At 45.6% G+C, this 19,128-nt stretch overlaps 1 protein-coding gene across 2 annotated transcripts in view; it reads left to right on the top strand.

The window, feature by feature from the left end:
- Positions 1-19,128, top strand: part of TSPAN7 (tetraspanin 7) — a 159,836-nt gene that overhangs the window by 106,321 nt on the left and 34,387 nt on the right. For both annotated transcript variants that reach the window (XM_074994798.1, XM_074994807.1), the window contains exons 2-3: positions 14,718-14,906; positions 16,856-16,930. In XM_074994798.1, the coding sequence (XP_074850899.1) occupies positions 14,718-14,906; positions 16,856-16,930 (264 nt within the window). The remainder of the gene's footprint in view (positions 1-14,717; positions 14,907-16,855; positions 16,931-19,128) is intronic.

The raw sequence follows: 19,128 nt of genomic DNA on the forward strand, positions 1-19,128 counted from the left end.
CAAAGGCCAGGCCACAAGCCCAGTCAGGCTGCAGCCTCCCAAGCTGGGAGGCTGTTGAGGACCCAGTAGATGCACAGGACTGCCCTGGACCACCAGGCCCCTTAACAGACAAGAGGTAAGACCTCCTGGCCTCACCCAAGGGTTCAGACCTGCCTGGGGGCCAGGCGTGCCTGAGGGGGGCGTCCATAAGTGGCCCAGGGCAGCTGACAAGTGCATGGTGGTGAGTCAGCCTATTGCAGGCTAGACCCCACTCACCCCAATGGCAATCAGCCATGCCACTGCTAGGGCCTTGGGCCAAGACGCAGTCACTCCTGGGGTGGCAGCCTTCTCCCGTGGTTACTCTGAACTGTGCTTTGGCTGTCTCAGGCCTCCCCGTCCCATGGCTTGGGCCTTAGAACTCTGAACTGCTGCTGTTTGTTGCCCCACCCTGAACCAGGACCGGGGCCTAGTGAGGGCTGAGCGTGGGCCTGGACTCAGGGCGAAGCCTTCTCAGCTAACAGGAATAGACACGCCAATTTTAAACACATTGTCTAATCTGTGTTTCATGGCCCCAAAAGTAAACGTTTACTTGGAGCTCTATATTATCACTTATTGTCTGGTAGACAAAAGCAAGAAAGCTGGAACACACATTGGCAAGATTTGAGGGTATCAATAATAAAATCTCAACAGTTTAAATTATTTCCTAATATGTATATGTGTAGTTTCCTCTTTTGAAGTCTCTTTTCTAAGTCCTCTAATATTTCTAAGGCTTTGTATATTATAACTACAGTAGCAAAAAATATCAGTGACATGTATTGTGGAAACGATACTTGCACCCCGGGCTAAGAAAACATCCTGATTCTGTCTTTAAATTATTTATACAGTGCCATACGGTAGGTGGGCATGGCGTTTTACAAACGGATGAAAAGACAGAGGTTTTGTCATGAAAAAATGGAATGAATTGAACACAACAGATTACTTTACTTTAAATTACACTGCTTTCCCTTTAAAAGTGAAATACACCAGGGAGAGACCCCTGTCTTTTAAAATTATCGCAAAGTGGTATTGCATTCAGATCAGCTAATCTCCTTTTTAAGTATCTTTGGTAACCTAGATTAATTCACCTACATAGCAAGTGATTCTAAAACTAAAGCAACAGTCAGAACTGGGAGCTATATTCTGCCAGACATAGCATCCACCTACCTCACCCCCCAGAAAAGATTCAGGAAATGGGTTAGGAGACAAACGCACAGGGTTCATATAAATTGCTTCAAAATGAGTCTCTCTAGGTATATTTAGCTCTGAGCTTGTCCTGAAGAGTACTGAGAAGGGCTTGGATTAAGCTGAATGCTAATAATAAGGGACAAGTCACAGACCTGGGAAAAACAGAAGGCCAAACTAACAGATCAGTTTGTTTATTTTTCGGCCTTTAGGGACGGCTGCTCACTCCTCACTGTGCTCTAGTCTATGGCGCCTAACGCACAGGTCACCCTGGACGTAGAATTCGGCTGATGTGGCAGTTTTAGATCAGACCAGGGAACTGCATCATTAATCAGGTCGATGTCTTTGGTGCTGTGCCTCTTTCCATCCCTGCTGGGATGAGGAAATAGGGAGAGGAGAGCATAGGGCAGTGCACCGCTGCCTGGCTAAGTGCAGAGTGTAAATGGAATGAAGATGGAGAGTCCAGAACAGAAGGCATGGTACCCTGCATGCACAATTATGTTTTACGGTCAGTAGCTAGGTCCAGCATCAACACTGTTGCGATTTGAGCCAGAAGCTCAGTAATGTCTGGATCCTCCTGCACAGCCAGGCTGCCTTCTGACGATGTGCCGACCTACTCCGGGTCCCGTGGGTGCGCGTGGGGTGTGATACAGCGGGGGGAGTCGGGTGGCCCGGGACCAACCACCCCACCTTTATAGCAGCCTGATATAGTGTAGCAGCAATATGTGATTCAGTGTATTCACTTTAAAACCTAGGTTTCCACAGTATTATGAGTACCAGGAACAATAACACTCCGATTGTGAACACCACAATGCCCTGTGGCTGTTTTAAGTCCCAATAATTCTCTATACAGACCCAGCTAGACCAGCTAGTGGTATTTACCAATAGTGATTTATTCATTTATTCGTAACTACAATTACTTAACACTTGTTATATATATATATATATATATAGATAGATAGATAGATAGTTAGTTAGTTAGTTAGTTAGTTAGTTAGTTATTTGGCATAAGCTAAATACTAGGTTACATATAACTATATATAATTACATGTGACTTACCAATAACATCCAATGCTCCCACATCTCACCAATAACTACGTTACAGCGGCCCTTCAAGTCAGAGATACGGCTTGGTTGGGACCTTTCGTGGTGGTGACGTCCGGGTGATCAGGCCGGGGTCTGCTGTCTGGACTGGAAGTTGCTAGCCTCCGCCTTGTGTCCAGGAGCCCACACCCTTATTCCTGCTAAATCACCTTTTATACTGTTTCTTACTTGGGGGTTCGATACCTGGCCAATTAAAGCGTTTGTTACCTAATTTGGGCTTTCTATCCTCCCGGCCTGTTAGAACATGTTACAAGATTTCCTCTGTCCTTGGTCTTTTTCTGAACCTCCCCTGAGACCCTCTGATGTTGTACAACCAAGATGTTCTCTTTGGGGGGCTTCCAGCTACTAGCCCCAGCTGTTCTCTTTGGGGGCTTACTATCTGCTTGTCAGGATGTTCTGTTTGGGGACTCTCCAACTACTTGTCAACTTTCTGATTTCTTTCTCCTGGCCTGACTTCAGACCTTCCCGCCGCTGTATGATAGCATTCCAAGATGGAGTGTATGGTCATTCTGCCTTGCGAGTGAGGCCCGGCCACCAGGTGCTCGTGCTCCCACACCTTCAAAGGATCCTTGGAGCTAATTACAGAAGGACACATTATAAGGTAGAACTGAGGACTAGAAGTAAGATTAAATCTTGAGACTGCCTGTGGGTAAGGAATAGGGAGCCTGTCATATTTTCACTCGTGTTCAATGGAGTGTCAATCAAACAACATTCTTCTTTTACCCTGAATAGTTTGTATTTCGCTCCTAGGTATTAACTCCAGTTATACCGTGGCACACTGTTGTGGAATGTCCTTTACACTTTCCCTCTAAGCGTGAAATTCACAACGGCAGTTTGTAGGGATTTTGTGCCTGTCCACCTATTCTGGGATCTGTTTGTAAACCACGTCAAGCAGTATTTGATTAATAAGTAATAGCCAGAACATACATTAGCAGTCATCACGGCGTTTTCCCCTAGCTCTCAATATGCTGTAATATGGTAAACTATTATGTAGCGAGCCTCCGTAAGGTGAAAAAGCACTAAGCTCCATAGTCTCGGGGGCGTAACTGTGTTAAAACAAGCAATCCTGTAGCACATTAAAGACCATTTTATTTATTAGGTAATGAGCTTTTGAGCAAGCAGTGTTAAAGGGCTGGTAATCCTCTTTAAATAGATGAATAAAAATCTGGTTAAAATTCCTGTGGATTATAAGCCTCATGGTCTTTCTCAAACAGGAAGCATCCGTGAAGTGAGGTCCAATCCTTCTCCTTTGAAGGACAATGGCAAAACTTCCACTGACATCAGTGGGAGCAAGAACAGTCCCATTGCATGGCTGGATGGTAGAGATCAGAAACTATTCTTTTGGTTTCCATACTTCCCAACCTTTTTTTCCCTTTTTAACTTAATCTGAGCCAGAGGCTGGGGCAGGGAAACTGTGCCAGGGAAGGACGAAAGTGAAGGAGAGATTTTTCCTTCCATAGAAATGTTTGGAAAATTAGGTGCGGGGGGGAGCTTAAATTGATATTTGTCATTTCATCTGCAGTAATTTGCACCACCAGATGGTAATTGTTTGACACTAAATTGTTGATTTATCTGGTACAAGATTATATAATCAATACTTAAAAGAGCCATACAAAAGGCAAACAGAAGTGTGCTTTTATCTTCGGAATAGGCAGGAGAAGGTATGTCTTTGCTGATAGCTGTTTTTTAAAAGTGTAGTACCCAGAGGCACTGACACCTCATGCTAGGGTGAGTGAAGTCTCTGCTCTACAGCCTAGGCTGAGAACTAGCTGGTCTTTAGATCATATGGTACAGTACAGGGCTTTAGCCCCTAGGGTCACAGGTTTAATCCCTGGTGCTGGCAACCTGGGTCTGTTGGGCTACGTCTACACGTGCATGCTACATCGAAATAGCTTATTTCGATGAATAACGTCTACACGTCCTCCAGGGCTGGCAACGTTGACATTCAACTTCGACGTTGGGCAGCACCACATCGAAATATGCGCTGCGAGGGGACGTCTACACGCCAAAGCAGCACACATCGAAATAAGGGTGCCAGGCACAGCTGCAGACAGGGTCACAGGGCGGACTCAACAACAAGCCGCTCCCTTAAAGGGCCCCTCCCAGACACAGTTGCACTAAACAACACAAGATCCACAGAGCCGACAACTGGTTGCAGACCCTGTGCATGCAGCATGGATCCCCAGCTGCAGCAGCAGCAGCCAGAAGCCCTGGGCTAAGGGCTGCTGCCCATGGTGACCATAGAGCCCGGCAGGGGCTGGAGAGAGAGCGTCTCTCAACCCCTCAGCTGATGGCTGCCATGGCAGACCCCGCTATTTCGATGGTGCGGGACGCAGATCGTCTACACATGCCCTACTTCGACGTTCAACTTCGAAGTAGGGCGCTATTCCTATCCCCTCATGGGGTTAGCGACTTTGACGTCTCGCCGCCTAACGTCGATTTCAACTTCGAAATAGCGCCCAACACGTGTAGCTGTGACGGGCGCTATTTCGAAGTTGGTGCCGCTACTTCGAAGTAGCGTGCACGTGTAGACGCAGCCTTGGTGTTACAAAGGGATAAGAGGTCTTTCAAAATGCCTGGTGGCAGCTCAGAGGAGATATTGGGCAATAGAATAAGAAAAAACAGAGGAGACTGACGTGTCTCCTTGACACTGATATTCTCTAGTGCAGTGTTTCGTAAACTGTGTTCTGTGAAACACCAGTGTTCCATGAGCGACTCGCAGGTGTGCCGCGAACATTTGGAAGCCTAATTCAAAGTTTTACAATAAATAACCATTTTACAATAATAACAGTAGCAGAAAATACTGAATCATAATTTTATTTCTACATTTCGCTAGAGCATTCGTAGTCTGACAACACAGCAAGACTGACTCACAGTGTGCCAGCCTCCCCTCTCCTCTTCTCATCTTCTCCTGTCTGTATGGTGGCATAGCAACTAGCAACAACTTGCAGTGCATGTGCTACACCAGCATGGCAGTTATGCTATCAGCTGCTTGATGTTGGCCAACACGCCTTTGTGGCCTGTGATGATTTATTGAATTTATTATTTACACAGATATGAATAAACAGAGCCAGCTACATTTCTTTTTTAAAAATTTCACAGGTGTTCCATATTAAAAAAAATATTATTTGGTATTCTGTGGTCTCAAAAATTTTAAGAAACGCTGCTCTAGAGCATTCTTGAGAAAAGCAGATTGGAAGAATTTCTCTGAAGCAGATTTTGTAGCCACACTAAATAGTAATCACAAAGACCCATGTGTCCAAGGCAACCTGGGGCCATTGCTGGCAAAAGGCACTTTCAGACGTCCTCCTGAATGACCAATGACTGTGGATTTTTTTCTTCAGTAGAAATTTGAACATCATTTCATTATTTCCTATTTGCATTACGTTAACAATTGGATGGATACACACACACACACACTGTGCCATCAGAAGCTGGTGTGCATTTATGCTTTATGCTGTTCAAACACATACACAATGTTTCACAATTTACAATCTTCCAAATGTTTGTGTGTGTGACAGAGCCAGTATGTGGTGTTGCTGTATGCTTGCAAAGCAGTTGATTCTGCAAGGCCCAGCCTCCAGTGAGTAACTGAATCAGGTTGGCGGTGTGTGAAGGACAGGGTTGGATTCTTCAGAGTTATGTTGAAAGAGAGCAAGAGCAGCTATAACAGAAGGTAGCTTTATACACAAAGCTGCATGGAGTGTGCTTATACGCCTAGTGGGATCCAGCATCAGAGCCCAGGTAGAGGCAGTAGCGCTCTCTGGATGGACAGAGAAATGTTTCAAAGAGTGGAGTGCACCCAGGCCTGCCAGTGGGGGTCAAAAGGAGCAGTTGCCTCCAGGCCCAGCATTTCAAAGGGGCCTGGAGCCACAACAAACCACTTCTGCTGCTTTCGCAGTGGCCATGGCTGGAGCTCCAAGCCTCTATGAAGAGCAGTGGCAGCGCTACTCTGGTTGTGAAGGCTGGGGGAGCCTAGTGTCATGGTCTGGGTAGCACTTGGAGCCAACTGCTCTTAGCCTTGCGCCTTCTGGGGTGCGGACTCAGCGCCCCACACCTTTCCCCTGGTTCAGTGGCAGCTGTCAGTGCGGCTAGGTGCACCTCCATGAGAAAAGGGATGTGTGTAGCCCAGAGAAGCTCCTCTCTTTCTTCAGAGTCTCAGGTTTCATTTGAAAGAGGACAAAAGCTTTCGGACCCGCTTGCCTTTGGGGGTTAGAAAGCAGACCCTCAAACTGTGAAGCACATGCAGGCACCTCCGCATTTGTCACCTGCTATTGCAGATTTTGTTTGCCTGAAACAAAAGCTGGGTGGTCTGAACTGTGCTTGTAATGTCAGTGGGTGCTGAGGTGGATGCCCATGAAGACGCTTTCAGGGTCAAAGTTGTTAATGGTTGCCTTGTGCAAAATGTGTAAGGAAGGAAGAGAGCAGGCCTGGGAGTAGCTTCTGAGGGGGGAGATTGTCATGGGGGATATCTACATTAAGAAGGATAGAGAAGAACAGTTGCTCACATTTTCCTAAAGGAGCTAAGCTGTCAAGTGTTTGTGCAACACAGAGTTAAGGGAAAAAGCAGTCCAGTAGCACTGTAAAGACTAACAAAATAATGTATTAGGTGATGAGCTGTCGAGTTAAGGGAAGGGAGTGGAAGGGGAGATGCCAAGAGGAAGAGGTTTGAATGGGATTGCTTAGTGAGACAGAGGAAGTGCTCAGGCACACTTCATTTGTGGGGAGGGATAGCTCAGTGGTTTGCACGTTGGCCTGCTAAACCCCAGGTTGTGAGCTCAATGCTTGAGGAGGCCATTTAGGGACTGGGGCAAATAGTTCTCAGGAATGGTGCTTGGTCCTGCCAAGAGGGCAGGGGACTGGACTAGATGACCTCCTAAGCTCCCTTCCAGTTCTAGGAGATGTGTATCTCCAATTTTTTATATATATAATTTTCCCCCATTGATGTCTGCTGTTCCCTCTTATTTTGTTTTCTCTCCTGTGGAGTTTCCTGCTCATCACCCATTAGAGTGTTGCTCCACCATATGTTTTTTTCCCCTTTCCATTTACCTCCATCCAGTTTGTATTGTCCTTCCCACTAACATCCCCCAGATGTGCTTCTCGTTACTGAACAGCTTTGTCCAGCATAGCTCCACCTCCAGGACAAGAAGTAGTGTGTCTGGATTGTGTACGTCTTTGCTTCCTCAGGTGCAGGTAGAACCAAAGAATGCCTCTTTGCCCTGCTGGTTCGCTAGGGTACGACTAGCAAAGCTGCTGAGACAGGAAATGAGAATATGCTCTTGGTGGCCTAAAAGACGCATCAAAAAGCAGCCTTCCTCTTGGCTTCAGTTTTGCCCCAGTCACGTGGTGGGGGGAGGGAGCGCTCTCAAAATGGCTTGCTTCGTTTTTGATGCAGGGGGAAAAAATGAAGTTCTCTTTGTTGAAATATGGCATGAGTGTCCTGGCCTATGAGCTTCTAAGCAAATGCCCCTGAGAAACCTAACAAATCTTATGAAAGAGAGAACATTGAAGGCAGAAGGGGAGAACCTGATTCCAGAACTGTCTTAATATCTGCTCCAGGCTCTTCATTAGCATTCCCAGTCTCTAGACGATGTCTGGAATGGCAATAGCTGAAAGGCTTGTAGCCTCACAGAGTGATTTTTAGGGAATGCTTGGGTAACTGCAACATCAAGAGCAGGAGTTGGCAACCAAAATAGCAAGAAGACCCGTTTTTCCAATTTGGTAAAAAAAAAAAAAATCAATAATTCAAGAGCTGTAAAACATGGAGAGCAAGAGAGCCCGCCGCTGAAGAAGCTACCAGGTGAGAGTGCTGATCTCTGGGTGAGTGAGCGTGTGCTTTAACTGCTGGCAGTTGAACTGCCATTTTGATTCCAGGTGGAGGGAGTTTCAGTTTCAGTTGGGACTGCCTGCCTGGCCTTTTGCTTCCTGCCTGCCTAACCTTTTGCTTCCTTGATCAGCCTTCTCCTGTGTGACTCATAGGGGGAGGGCCTGAGAGAGGCCAGCAGGCTTAAAAGCCAGAGGCAGGAGCGACCAGGGGAGCGAAGCAGACAGGGAGCTGCAGACAGGGGAGTTTACGAGGGCGTTTGACAGAGGGAGTGTGACAGAGAGGACTATAATGGTTAGGAAGACCCGCAACACCTATGCCAGCACTACTGCTGTCTCCTCCACTTGTGCCTGTAGCCAGACAGACTGCCTGACCATGGATGTTTCTACCCAGATCCTGGTGTGGTTCTGCAAGGACTGTGGCTTGCCGTTCCCACTTACTGATACCCAGGCTGAGGGGAATATTCAGTGTGGAGGGTGCCTGCTGGTGGAATCTCTCAGGCGGCAGGTGGGGGAGCTACAGGAGGAGTTGGCCAGGTAGAGGAGTATCCAAGTCCATGAGCAGTTCCTGGATAGTATTCAGGTGGAGACTGCGGAGGTGACTGTCCCAGTGCACAGGACGGCTGATAAACCATTGGAGGAGGTGGACCAGGGTGGACACTGGCAGCTGGTTACTTCTCACACCAGGCTGTGTCCCATCCCTGCTCGGAACCCTCCCACCGTGGTACTGGAAAACCATTATGCTGTACTCAATACGAGAGCCCAAGAATTACCCCGTACGGAAGAGGAGAAGCCTCGTACCCCCAAGGCTGGGAAGTCTACTGCCACCCCTGCAAGAAGGAAACGTAGAGTAGTGGTGGTTGGAGACTCTCTTCTGAGGGGGACGGAGGCGCCCATCTGTCGCCCTGACATTTCCTCTCGGGAGGTCTGCTGCCTGCTGGGGGCCCGTATCCGAGACGTTACGCAGGCATTGTCGAGGATTATCCGGCCCTCTGACTACTATCCCATGCTTCTCATCCATGTGGGCACTAATGATACTGCGAGGTGTGACGCTGAGCGGGTCAAGAGTGACTTCAGGGCTCTGGGGGCACGGGTCAGGGGGTTTGGGGCGCAGGTGGTATTCTCTTCAATCCTGCCTGTCAGAGGTAGGGGCCCAGGCAGAGACAGGTGTATCCTAGAGGTGAATGCTTGGTTGCATAGATGGTGTCGCCAGGAAGGCTTTGGTTTCTTTGACCACGGGATCCTTTTCCGGGAAGGACTGCTAGGCAGAGATGGCGTTCAACTTTCGAGGATGGGGAAGACCATATTAGGACACAGGCTGGCTAACCTAGTGAGGAGGGCTTTAAACTAGGTTCGATGGGGGCAGGGGAGCAAAGCCCGCAGGTAAGTGAACAGCATGAATACATGGGAGATGAATTTGAAATGGGAGGGAGTATGGGCTACACTGGGAGAGTAAAAAGAGAGCCAGGGCAAAACTGGGAGGCAAGACCAAATCAATGTCTGAGATGCCTATATACAAATGCAAGAAGTATGGGAAATAAACAAGAAGAATTGGAAGTACTAATAAATGAATACAACTATGATATTGTTGGCATCACAGAAACTTGGTGGGATAATACTCATGATTGGAATGTTGGTATTGAAGGGTACAGCCTGCTTAGGAAGGACAGACAGGGAAAGAAGGGAGGAGGTGTTGCCTTGTATGTTAAAAATGTACACACTTGGACAGAGGTGGAGATGGACATAGGAGATGGACGGGTTTAAAGTCTCTGGGTTAGACTCAGAGGAGTAAAAAACAAGGATGAGGTCCTACTAGGAGCCTACTACAGGCCCCCTAGCCAGGTGGAAGAGGTGGATGAGGCTTTCTTTAAACAGCTAACAAAATCATCCAGGGCCCAGAATTTGGTGGTGATGGGGGACTTCAACTATCCAGGTGTATGTTGGGAAACTAATACAGCAGGGGACAGACTGTCCAATAAATTCTTGGATTGCATTGCAGACAACTTTTTATTCCAAAAGGTTGAAAAAGCTACCGGGGGGGAAGCTGTTCTATATTTAATTTTAACAAATAGGGAGGAAATTATTGAGAATTTGAAAGTGGAAGGATGCTTGGGTGAAAGTGATCATGAAATCACAGAGTTCACAATTCTAAGGAAGGGTAGAAGGGAAAACAGTACAATAGAGATAATGGATTTCAGGAAGGCAGATTTTGGTAAACTCAGACAGCTGGTAGGTAAGGTCCCATGGGAAGCTAAACTGAGGGGAAAAAGGGCTGAGGAGAGTTGGCAGTTTTTCAAAGGGACATTATTAAGGGCCCAAAAGCAAGCTATCCCACTGTGTAGGAAAGATAGAAAACGTGGCAAAAGACTGCCTTGGCTTAACCAGGAGATCTTGCATGATCTCAAAATAAAAAAGGAATCGTATAAGAAATGGAAACTAGGACAAATTACAAAGGATGAATATAGGCAAACAACACGAGCATGCAGGAGCAAGATTAGAAAGGCTAAGGCACAAAATGAGCTCAAACTAGCTACAAGCATAAAGGGAAACAAGAAGGCTTTTTACAAATACATTGTTAACAAGAGGAAGACTAAGGAGAGGGTAGGGCCATTGGTCAGTGAGGAGGGAGGAACAGTAACAGGGAATTTGGAAATGGCAGAGATGTTTAATGATTTCTTGGTTTCGGTCTTCACTGAGAAATCTGAAGGAACGCCTGACATAGAGAATGCTAGTGAAAAAGGGGTAGGCTTAGAAGTTGAAATAAGAAAAGAACAAATTAAAATTTACTTAGAGAAATTAGATGTCTGCAAATCACCAGGGCCTGATGAAATGCATCCTAGAATCCTCAAGGAGCTGATAGAAGAGGTATCTGAGCCTTTAGCAATCATTTTTGGTAAATCGTGGGAGACGGGAGAGATTCCAGAAGACTGGAAAAGGGCAAATATAGTACGCATTTATAAAAAGGGGAACAAGAATAACCCGGGAAACTACAGGCCAGTCAGCTTAACTTCTGTGCCAGGAGAGATAATGGAGCAGGTAATTAAAGAAATCATCTGCAAGCAATTGGAAGGTGGTAAGGTGATAGGGAACAATCAGCATGGTTTTGTTAAAAACACATCATGTCAAACCAATCTAATAGCTTTCTTTGATAGAATAATGAGCCTTGTGGATAAGGGAGAAGCAGTGGATGTGGTATACCTAGACTTCAATAAAGCATTTGACACAGTCTCACATAATATACTCATCAATAAACTACGCAAATACAACTTAGATGGGACTAGTGTAAGGTGGGTGAACAACTGGCTGGATAACCGTACCCAGAGAGTAGTTATTAATGGTTTTCAATCCTGCTGGCAAGGTATAACTAGTGGGGTTCCGCAAAGGTCTGTTTTAGGACCGGTTCTATTGAATATCTTCATTAACGATTTAGATATTGACATAGAAAGTACACTTATTAAGTTTGCAGATGATACCAAGCTGGGAGGGGTTGCAACTGCTTTGGAGGATAGGGTCATAATTCAAAAGGATCTGGATAAACTGGAGAAATGGGCTGAGATAAACAGGATGAAGTTTGATAAGGACAAATGCAAAGTGCTCCACTTAGGAAGGAACAATCAGTGTCACACATACAGAATGGGAAAGGACTGCCTAGGAATGAGTACAGCAGAAAGGGATCTAGGGGTTATAGTGGACCACAAGCTAAATATGAGTCAACAGTGTGATGCTGTTGCGAAAAAGGCAAACATGATTCTAGGATGCATTAACAGGTGTGTTGTGAACAAGACACGAGAAGTCATTCTCCCACTCTACTCTGCGCTGGTTAGGCCAGTTCTGGGCACCGCAGTTCAGGAAGGATGTGGAGAAATTGGAGAGGGTCCAGAGGAGAGCAACGAGAATGATCAAAGGTCTAGAGAACATGACCTATGAAGAAAGGCTGAAAGAGTTGGGCTTGTTTAGTTTAGAAAAGAGAAGATTGAGGAGGGACATGATAGCAGTTTTCAGGTATCTAAAAGGGTGTCATAAGGCAGAGGGAGGGAATTTGTTCTTCCTTGCCTCTGAGGATAGAACAAGAGGCAATGGACTGAAATTGCATCGGGGAGGTTCAGGTTGGACTTTAGGAAAAAGTTCCTAACTGTCAGGGTGATCAAACCCTGGAACGAATTGCCAAGGGAGGTGGTAGAATCTCCATCACTGGAGATATTTAAGAAGAGGTTAGATAGATGGCTTTCAGGGATGGTCTAGAAAGTGCTTGGTCCTGCCATGAGGGCAGGTGGCTGGACTTGATGGCCTCTCGAGGTCCCTTCCAGTCCTACTCTTCTATGTGAATACGAGACGGTCCTTAATAAATTACATCAAACTGTACATTCTGTAACCCCTAGTTTAAGAGCAGCACACACATACAATGATTTGTAATGCGATACATGTTTACTACAGGATAGTCACAGACTTTTTACATATCTATTTCCTCACACTTTACATGTGTTTGTACTACTGTCCTGCAGGCTTTCACTCCTAAACCTTGTCTCTCTCTGGAGGATGCGGGGTGGGGGGGGGGGTAAGGGGAGTTATCCAGCATTTCAAGTTTACCTATAGTTTGCTATTTAGATATGAGTTGCTCATTTCGGGGCTTTTAGACGTTCACTGCTTGTCAAAAACAATCAGGAGGGTGACAGAGAGAGAGCTTTGTTAGTCCATATTCTATCAAAACAAAAAGGCATCAAAATCAGGAGGGTGGTTTTTTGTTTTTTTTCTTCTTTCTTTTCAGTTATATCTTCGGGAGCTACTAAAAAGTCCTTAAAGAGCTGCTTGCGGCTACGGAGCCACAGGTTGCAGACCCCTGATCTACAGAAAGGTTTGCAGAACTAAAGCCCGCATGGCAGGTTCTCACAGTCTGCCTTTGGTCCGTGCAGTTAAGCTGGCTTCATTATGGTTTCAGTTCTGATGTACGTTATGTGTTCACATTAAGCTAATACTTGAGTGGCATGGGTAAAACACAGATAATGGATGTGTCTGATATAATGTCTTTTTTTAAGCGTTTTGAAAAAGTGATGTTAGCCCTATTTATAAAACGAACTCATTGCCTGATATGTCTGAGATTCAGTTTAGTCCATTCAGAAAGACAAGCAGCTATGTAACAGAGAGAAAGTATGGTGCCCCTAGCCTTCAGAACAAGGGCAAGAGATGGATGGCAGGAGATAAATCACTTGATCATTGTCTTCTGTTCTCCTTCTCTGGGGCACCTGGCATTGGCCACCGTCGGCAGATGGGATGCTGGGCTGGATGGACCTTTGGTCTGACCCAGTATGGCCATTCTTATGTTCTTATGTTCTTATGTGCTAGTCTATATACTATGAAAACAAAAAAGCGGTAAAGTAGCGCTTTAAAGACTGACAAAATAATTTAATAAAATAATTTATTAGGTGCTCGCCTAATAAATTATTTTGTTAGTCTTTAAAGTGCTACTTTGTTGCATTTTTGTTTTAAGCAGCTTTGTGTTGATGTTGATGGGGAAGGGAGTGAAAATTCATTAACTTTCTTTACTGCCCACTAGGTGTCGTCAGAGAACGTGTAATAGCTGCCTTTGGCTTCTAGCATCCATTTCACTGTCAGAAATGTTGTATACTTTGGCTATTCTGAAACTACGTCAAGCTCATAATGGGGAGGGGCGTGCGGATGGTGGGTGAAGAGTTGTTTCAAATTGCTATCAAACACTACTTCATCTGACATGGAGCAGAGTGTCAAAGCTGCTTAAATAGGAAAGATTACCTGATTTTTTTCTTCTCCCTCACCCCTCAGCACTTCCTCTAAAGTGATGTCATATCTCTGAGGCTCGGAAGACTAATACTATAAGCTGTATATCTGCATAAGTGAGTTGAAAAATAGCAGATTTCAATGGTTCAAAGAACATTCTATACAAAGCAAATAGTCAGTTCAGTTGAAATGGTTTGTATTGATTTCTGGTGGCGCTGGCAGTGGTGGTTCACCTTCTCCTTCATGCATGCTTTGGAATATAGTGCAAGTTCCAAATGACAGTGCACTTGCCACCTAACGCCTTGCAAACTGGAGGTATTCTTTGCTTCCGACAATGGTCAGCATGATAGTGCTTATTTGTCCTTTGGCCTACAATGGCGGCTTAATTGAACAAGTCCATATACTAAAAAGAATTGTCACTGTTGGTTCCTGTGGAGTTAGGGTACCTCTACACAACCCGGTAGATTGACCATGTCAGGGTTGATCTTCCAGGGTTCGATATGCACACCGAATGGGGATGCCTGAAATTGAACTATCAGGGTTCGACAGTTGACCTCTGTACTCAATCTCCCGAGGAGTAAGGGAGGTCGATGAGAGAGTTTCTCCCATTGACCTCCCTCAGTGAGGAAGGCCAGGTAAGTTGATTGTAGATAAGTTGCTTCTAGCTATGCAGTTGCTGTAGCTAGAATTACCTATCTGTGATAGACTTCAAGGTCGAGTGTAGACCTGGCCTCAGAAGTTGTTTGACAAGGATTCTGCTTCGACAGCAAGGAAGGTCAGTTCAGAATTGCCACACACTGATCTGATAGTCTGACTTTATTTTTCCTTCTGTTTTGCAGATCACAGGCGTTATTCTTCTCGCCGTTGGAGTCTGGGGGAAGCTCACTTTAGGCACGTATATCTCTCTCATAGCCGAAAACTCCACTAATGCCCCCTATGTGCTTATTGGGACGGGTACCACAATTATTGTCTTTGGCCTGTTTGGCTGTTTTGCCACGTGTCGGGGCAGCCCATGGATGCTGAAACTGGTAAGTCAAGACAACTGTCATGTGGCATGTGTAGAAATTACTTAATCATTGTGTTTTTATTAAGCTTAAACAGATGTTAATTGTAACAGAGGCAAACAGAAGGGTTGTAATAACTTTCTCTCCTGCTTAAAAGAAAAAGTCCCTTCACTGAAAGGAGTTAATAGTTGAGTATCAGTGAATCACGCTGAATGGTGTACAGTAGAGAGGACTCTATGATGGCAAAAGTGCTACCTGTGAACCAGAAATATCATTACAGATTTATTAACGTCAAAAGTGGCACAGCTCTGTAGCTAATCTGAAACTCCCTCCCCCTCCCTACCCCCAGGTTGCTTTTTAATAATGCAACATGGAATGTATGGAATACCTCAATGTGATGTTTAGTCTAATGCACACTAACCTTTCATTTCTGGCACCCAGTATTCACCTCTATAAAAACAAGTAGACACCAGAAAAGTAAACTCCCAGCAGTAAGTCTGTCCACATTTCAAAAGCAGCACATGGATTTCTTCACTCTGATAAGCTTTTCAATGCTTCTCAAGATGTAAGGAAATTGCAGGTGGAGGCAGGGAGGGGAAATGCATGATGCTTAGGCCGTGTGGACGCTTACCTTTACTGTCAGTGTACTTCAGCTATGCAAATGGCATAGCTGAAGTCGACATACCTACTGGGATGTCTTCCATGCGGTAAGGTCGATGGGGGGCTCCTCTCCTGTCAATGCTGACTACTCTGCTTGATTTTTTTCTGGAGTACCAGCATCATTGGGAGCGCATTCGGAGATCAGTCTGTTGTGTCTTCAATGATGCAATAATTTGATGTCTGGTGGATTGATCCCTGCCAGGTCAATCCCTGGTGTAGTGAAGACATACCCTTAGAGAGGAGCGTTCAGAGTCAAAGTGCAATATATGTGGTAATTTTGAGGAGGAGGAATAGTAATGGCCAAGTTAGTATGTGGCGAAAGTGAAGTGGAGCTGGGGAACGACAGGACAGTATCTTTTACTACAGTTTCTTCCCCTAATATGTGTCCTCTGACTGTCAGAGCTAACTGTGCCATAGGCTAGTATGAACATGAAGCTTTATTTTGGACACCTGAACAGAAGTTTTTAAACCCTCTTTCTCCCTTCAGAAGAAAAAAGGCAAATATTTGAGTGCTGCATTGTTGTTAGGACCTATCTTTCTAGTCCAAGCTGTTTCACCTTCCATTAAACACAGTTCTGTCTTCCTCCTCCCACCACACTCACTGAACAACTTTGGAAACTGTTCTATTTCACAGTTATTTTCCAGGTAGCAAGGCAGTTGGGAAGAGATTTTTCAGAAGGTAAAGATGCCGTTTCCTCCCAGAACAGCCTCCTTAATATTGTTCATCTTTTTGGTTATTAAATCATTTGTAGAAAAAATAATCGGATCAGGACCTAAATTGAAACACTCCTCTGCTCCCTTGCTTTGGTAAAGTTTGATTCTAAGCTTCAGCCCTTGTTTGCTTTGTACATATGATTATTCCCAGTGAAGTCAGTGGGACTACTCTTGCACTGTGTACCTTGCTGAATCAGACCATAGGCCCCAGTCCTTCAGTGACATGTATGAAAGCAAACCCTGGTAGCTTTCTAAAGTCTTGTTGACTTCGCTGGAGTTCTCCACAAATACAAGGGTTTGCTGGATAGGAGTCACTTCTGTGCAGAGTGAAAGTATGTTTAAATATATCACTGTCAAGAAACATAGTTTTACACACAACAAACAGCCTGATGATGGGAGAGCGTACTGCAGTTATTAGTTATTGACACCCAATATAAGGTGTCATACAGCCCACTCTAAATACATTCTTTTATCCATCTTTAAATAAAATCTGGAGGTAGAAGCTTAAGCTTGGAATTGTTTGCATAAGAACTAAAAGGTACAGACATAAATTTGCCCCACACTCTGACTTGCATTGTGCCTTGTTTCTCTGCTTTCAGTATGCCATGTTTTTGTCCCTGGTGTTTCTGGCAGAGCTCGTGGCTGGCATATCAGGATTTGTCTTTCGCCATGAGGTAAGTGGAAATGAGTTTAGGTTATAAATGGCTGTGCCTCTCTGAGAAGGATTTTCTGAAGCTTCTCCGAGCATGTACAATTTATTGAATGTTGACTTCAGCAATTCCATATGCATCATGAGTGATGTAGTTACTTTTCAACAGTAATGCATGCAGCCCTCTGAGAACTGATATGATTCCAAATGAAAGGATTTAGCCAAAGCTTTGCATCTTAGCTGTCTATTATTTACTCTAGAGCTATCTTTCTTTGTATGTCCATCATGTAATATCTTCTTTACCCTGTTATATATGCTGAGGATTGCAAAACAAGTTAAATACTTTGCTTACACACAGCTACCTCAGCCAGGGAGACATTTGGTTGTGTAATGCAGAGGGGATTTCTGAGACTGCAAAGCCAAACCAAACTAGTTTCCTTGGTACTGATTAAATCATATTTATCTTTTGCAATGTACCACTGTCCTGGAAGGAGAGAGAGACTACAGATAGCTAGAGATAGGAAGCTGGGCTAGAAAGATGCTTTGTGAGAGCAAAAAAGGCTGAAATTTTAGTAGCATTGTTACTTTGTCAATTTCACCAGAAACTCTCTGTTTTAATCCTAGAGTCTCATGCATGAGAACCAGGATGGTAACTTTGTCGTGTCTCTTCCTCACTTCTTACTCGGGGGGAAATTCTGGAAAAAAAAATTCTGCACACAATATTTTAAAATCTGCAAAATTCAGCACATTCAGTTTGTCAAAATAACACTATAGAGTCATGCTAGTTTCAATTAATTTGGTAACTTATGTTCAAATACCTGTCAGTGAGCATATCTCTAACTATGCAGGCAAAAAATATTTTTGACAAATAGAGTTCTGTATTAATATGTCTAGTAAGGAATGTGAGTACTAATTCATTTATACTATACTAACCATATTTCCCAAGGGCTTGAGATAGTCAGGGTAACAGAGGAGCTGAGGATCAGGAAAATAACTGCTGAAAGAAACCTGGGAGTGAACCTGGAGAGTAGTTGAGTGTGGGTTGGAGAAATATGGAACAGTTTTTTGGGGGAGAGTGGGAAGGTGGATTGCTAGGATTTTGGGGATCCTTCCCCATGCACACCCTGGCTCATCCCAAGCTCCTTCAACTCACTCAAGCAGAGCTGCTCCTGTGCCCAGTACTGGGTTTACAGCAGTGCTGGGTCCCCACACTTGGATGGAGGCCATAATAACAGAGCTTCAGCCTTGGCATATTAGATTTGGGTCCCTTCCCTGGGGCTGGGTGGGAAGCGGGGTTTGGCCTGGCTGCCTCTGCCGCACACAGGGCTTTGGCTGGCACAGATAGGACACACACACAGGAACCCTTTACCTCCCACCTCCCCTGAGACACCTTCATCCCATTTCTACAGAGACATATTGCTCTCAGCCTGGACCTTTGGAGAGACAGACCAGCCTCCTATTAACCCCCGTCCCCCGCACACTACACACACACAGCTGCCTGGGACCCACCCACCCCAGTTCGGCCCAACAGAGAGCCAGCACCAATGGCCTTCTGAAGCCAAACCAGGAGATCAGCTGCTAGAAGTACAGCAGTGCAGCAAGGGCAATGGCAGGTTCCCTGCCTGCACTCGCCCCAGGCCACTCCCAGAAGGGGCCAGCACTTATCTTTCTGTGGCCCCTAGGCAGGAGGACCAGGGGTCTCTGTGTGCTACCCCTGCTCCTTGCTCTGACTTGGCAACTCCCATTAGCCAGAAACTGCAGCCAATGGGAGCTGCAGGGGTGGTGCCTCCAGGACGGTGCTTGGAGCTGCCTCCCTTGCTAGGGCCCAGCTGTTTCTGGGAGTAGCCAGGGGCCAGGCCCTCTTGAACCCCAATTGTGGTGACCCCCATCAGCCCAGTATGCCCCACTCTGTCTGTCCCCCCACACGTCTTTTCTCCTCACCTGGCTGTGGGCAGGGGGCTGTGCTCTGCTTCCTCCCTCTTTGTGTCCAGCTGCTCCAGTCCTGGACCCAACTGCCCTCTCCTCTGGCACCACTTCTGTCCTGAAGGGTAAGAGATCATTACAACTTCCCTTTGCCCATCTGTCAGAATCGATAATCTTGTGTGTTGGGGGGTGGTAATCAGCAGGGGCATTAATTCTGGGCTTGCACAGCAGTGGGGGTTGCTATGCCTAGGTCTGTTTTCTCTGCGAGGTGTAGTCCTCTAGTACAGGGGTGAGCAAACT

The sequence above is a fragment of the Carettochelys insculpta genome, chromosome 1, assembly GCF_033958435.1.
Source record: "Carettochelys insculpta isolate YL-2023 chromosome 1, ASM3395843v1, whole genome shotgun sequence".
In the NCBI taxonomy this organism is placed as follows: domain Eukaryota; kingdom Metazoa; phylum Chordata; order Testudines; family Carettochelyidae; genus Carettochelys; species Carettochelys insculpta.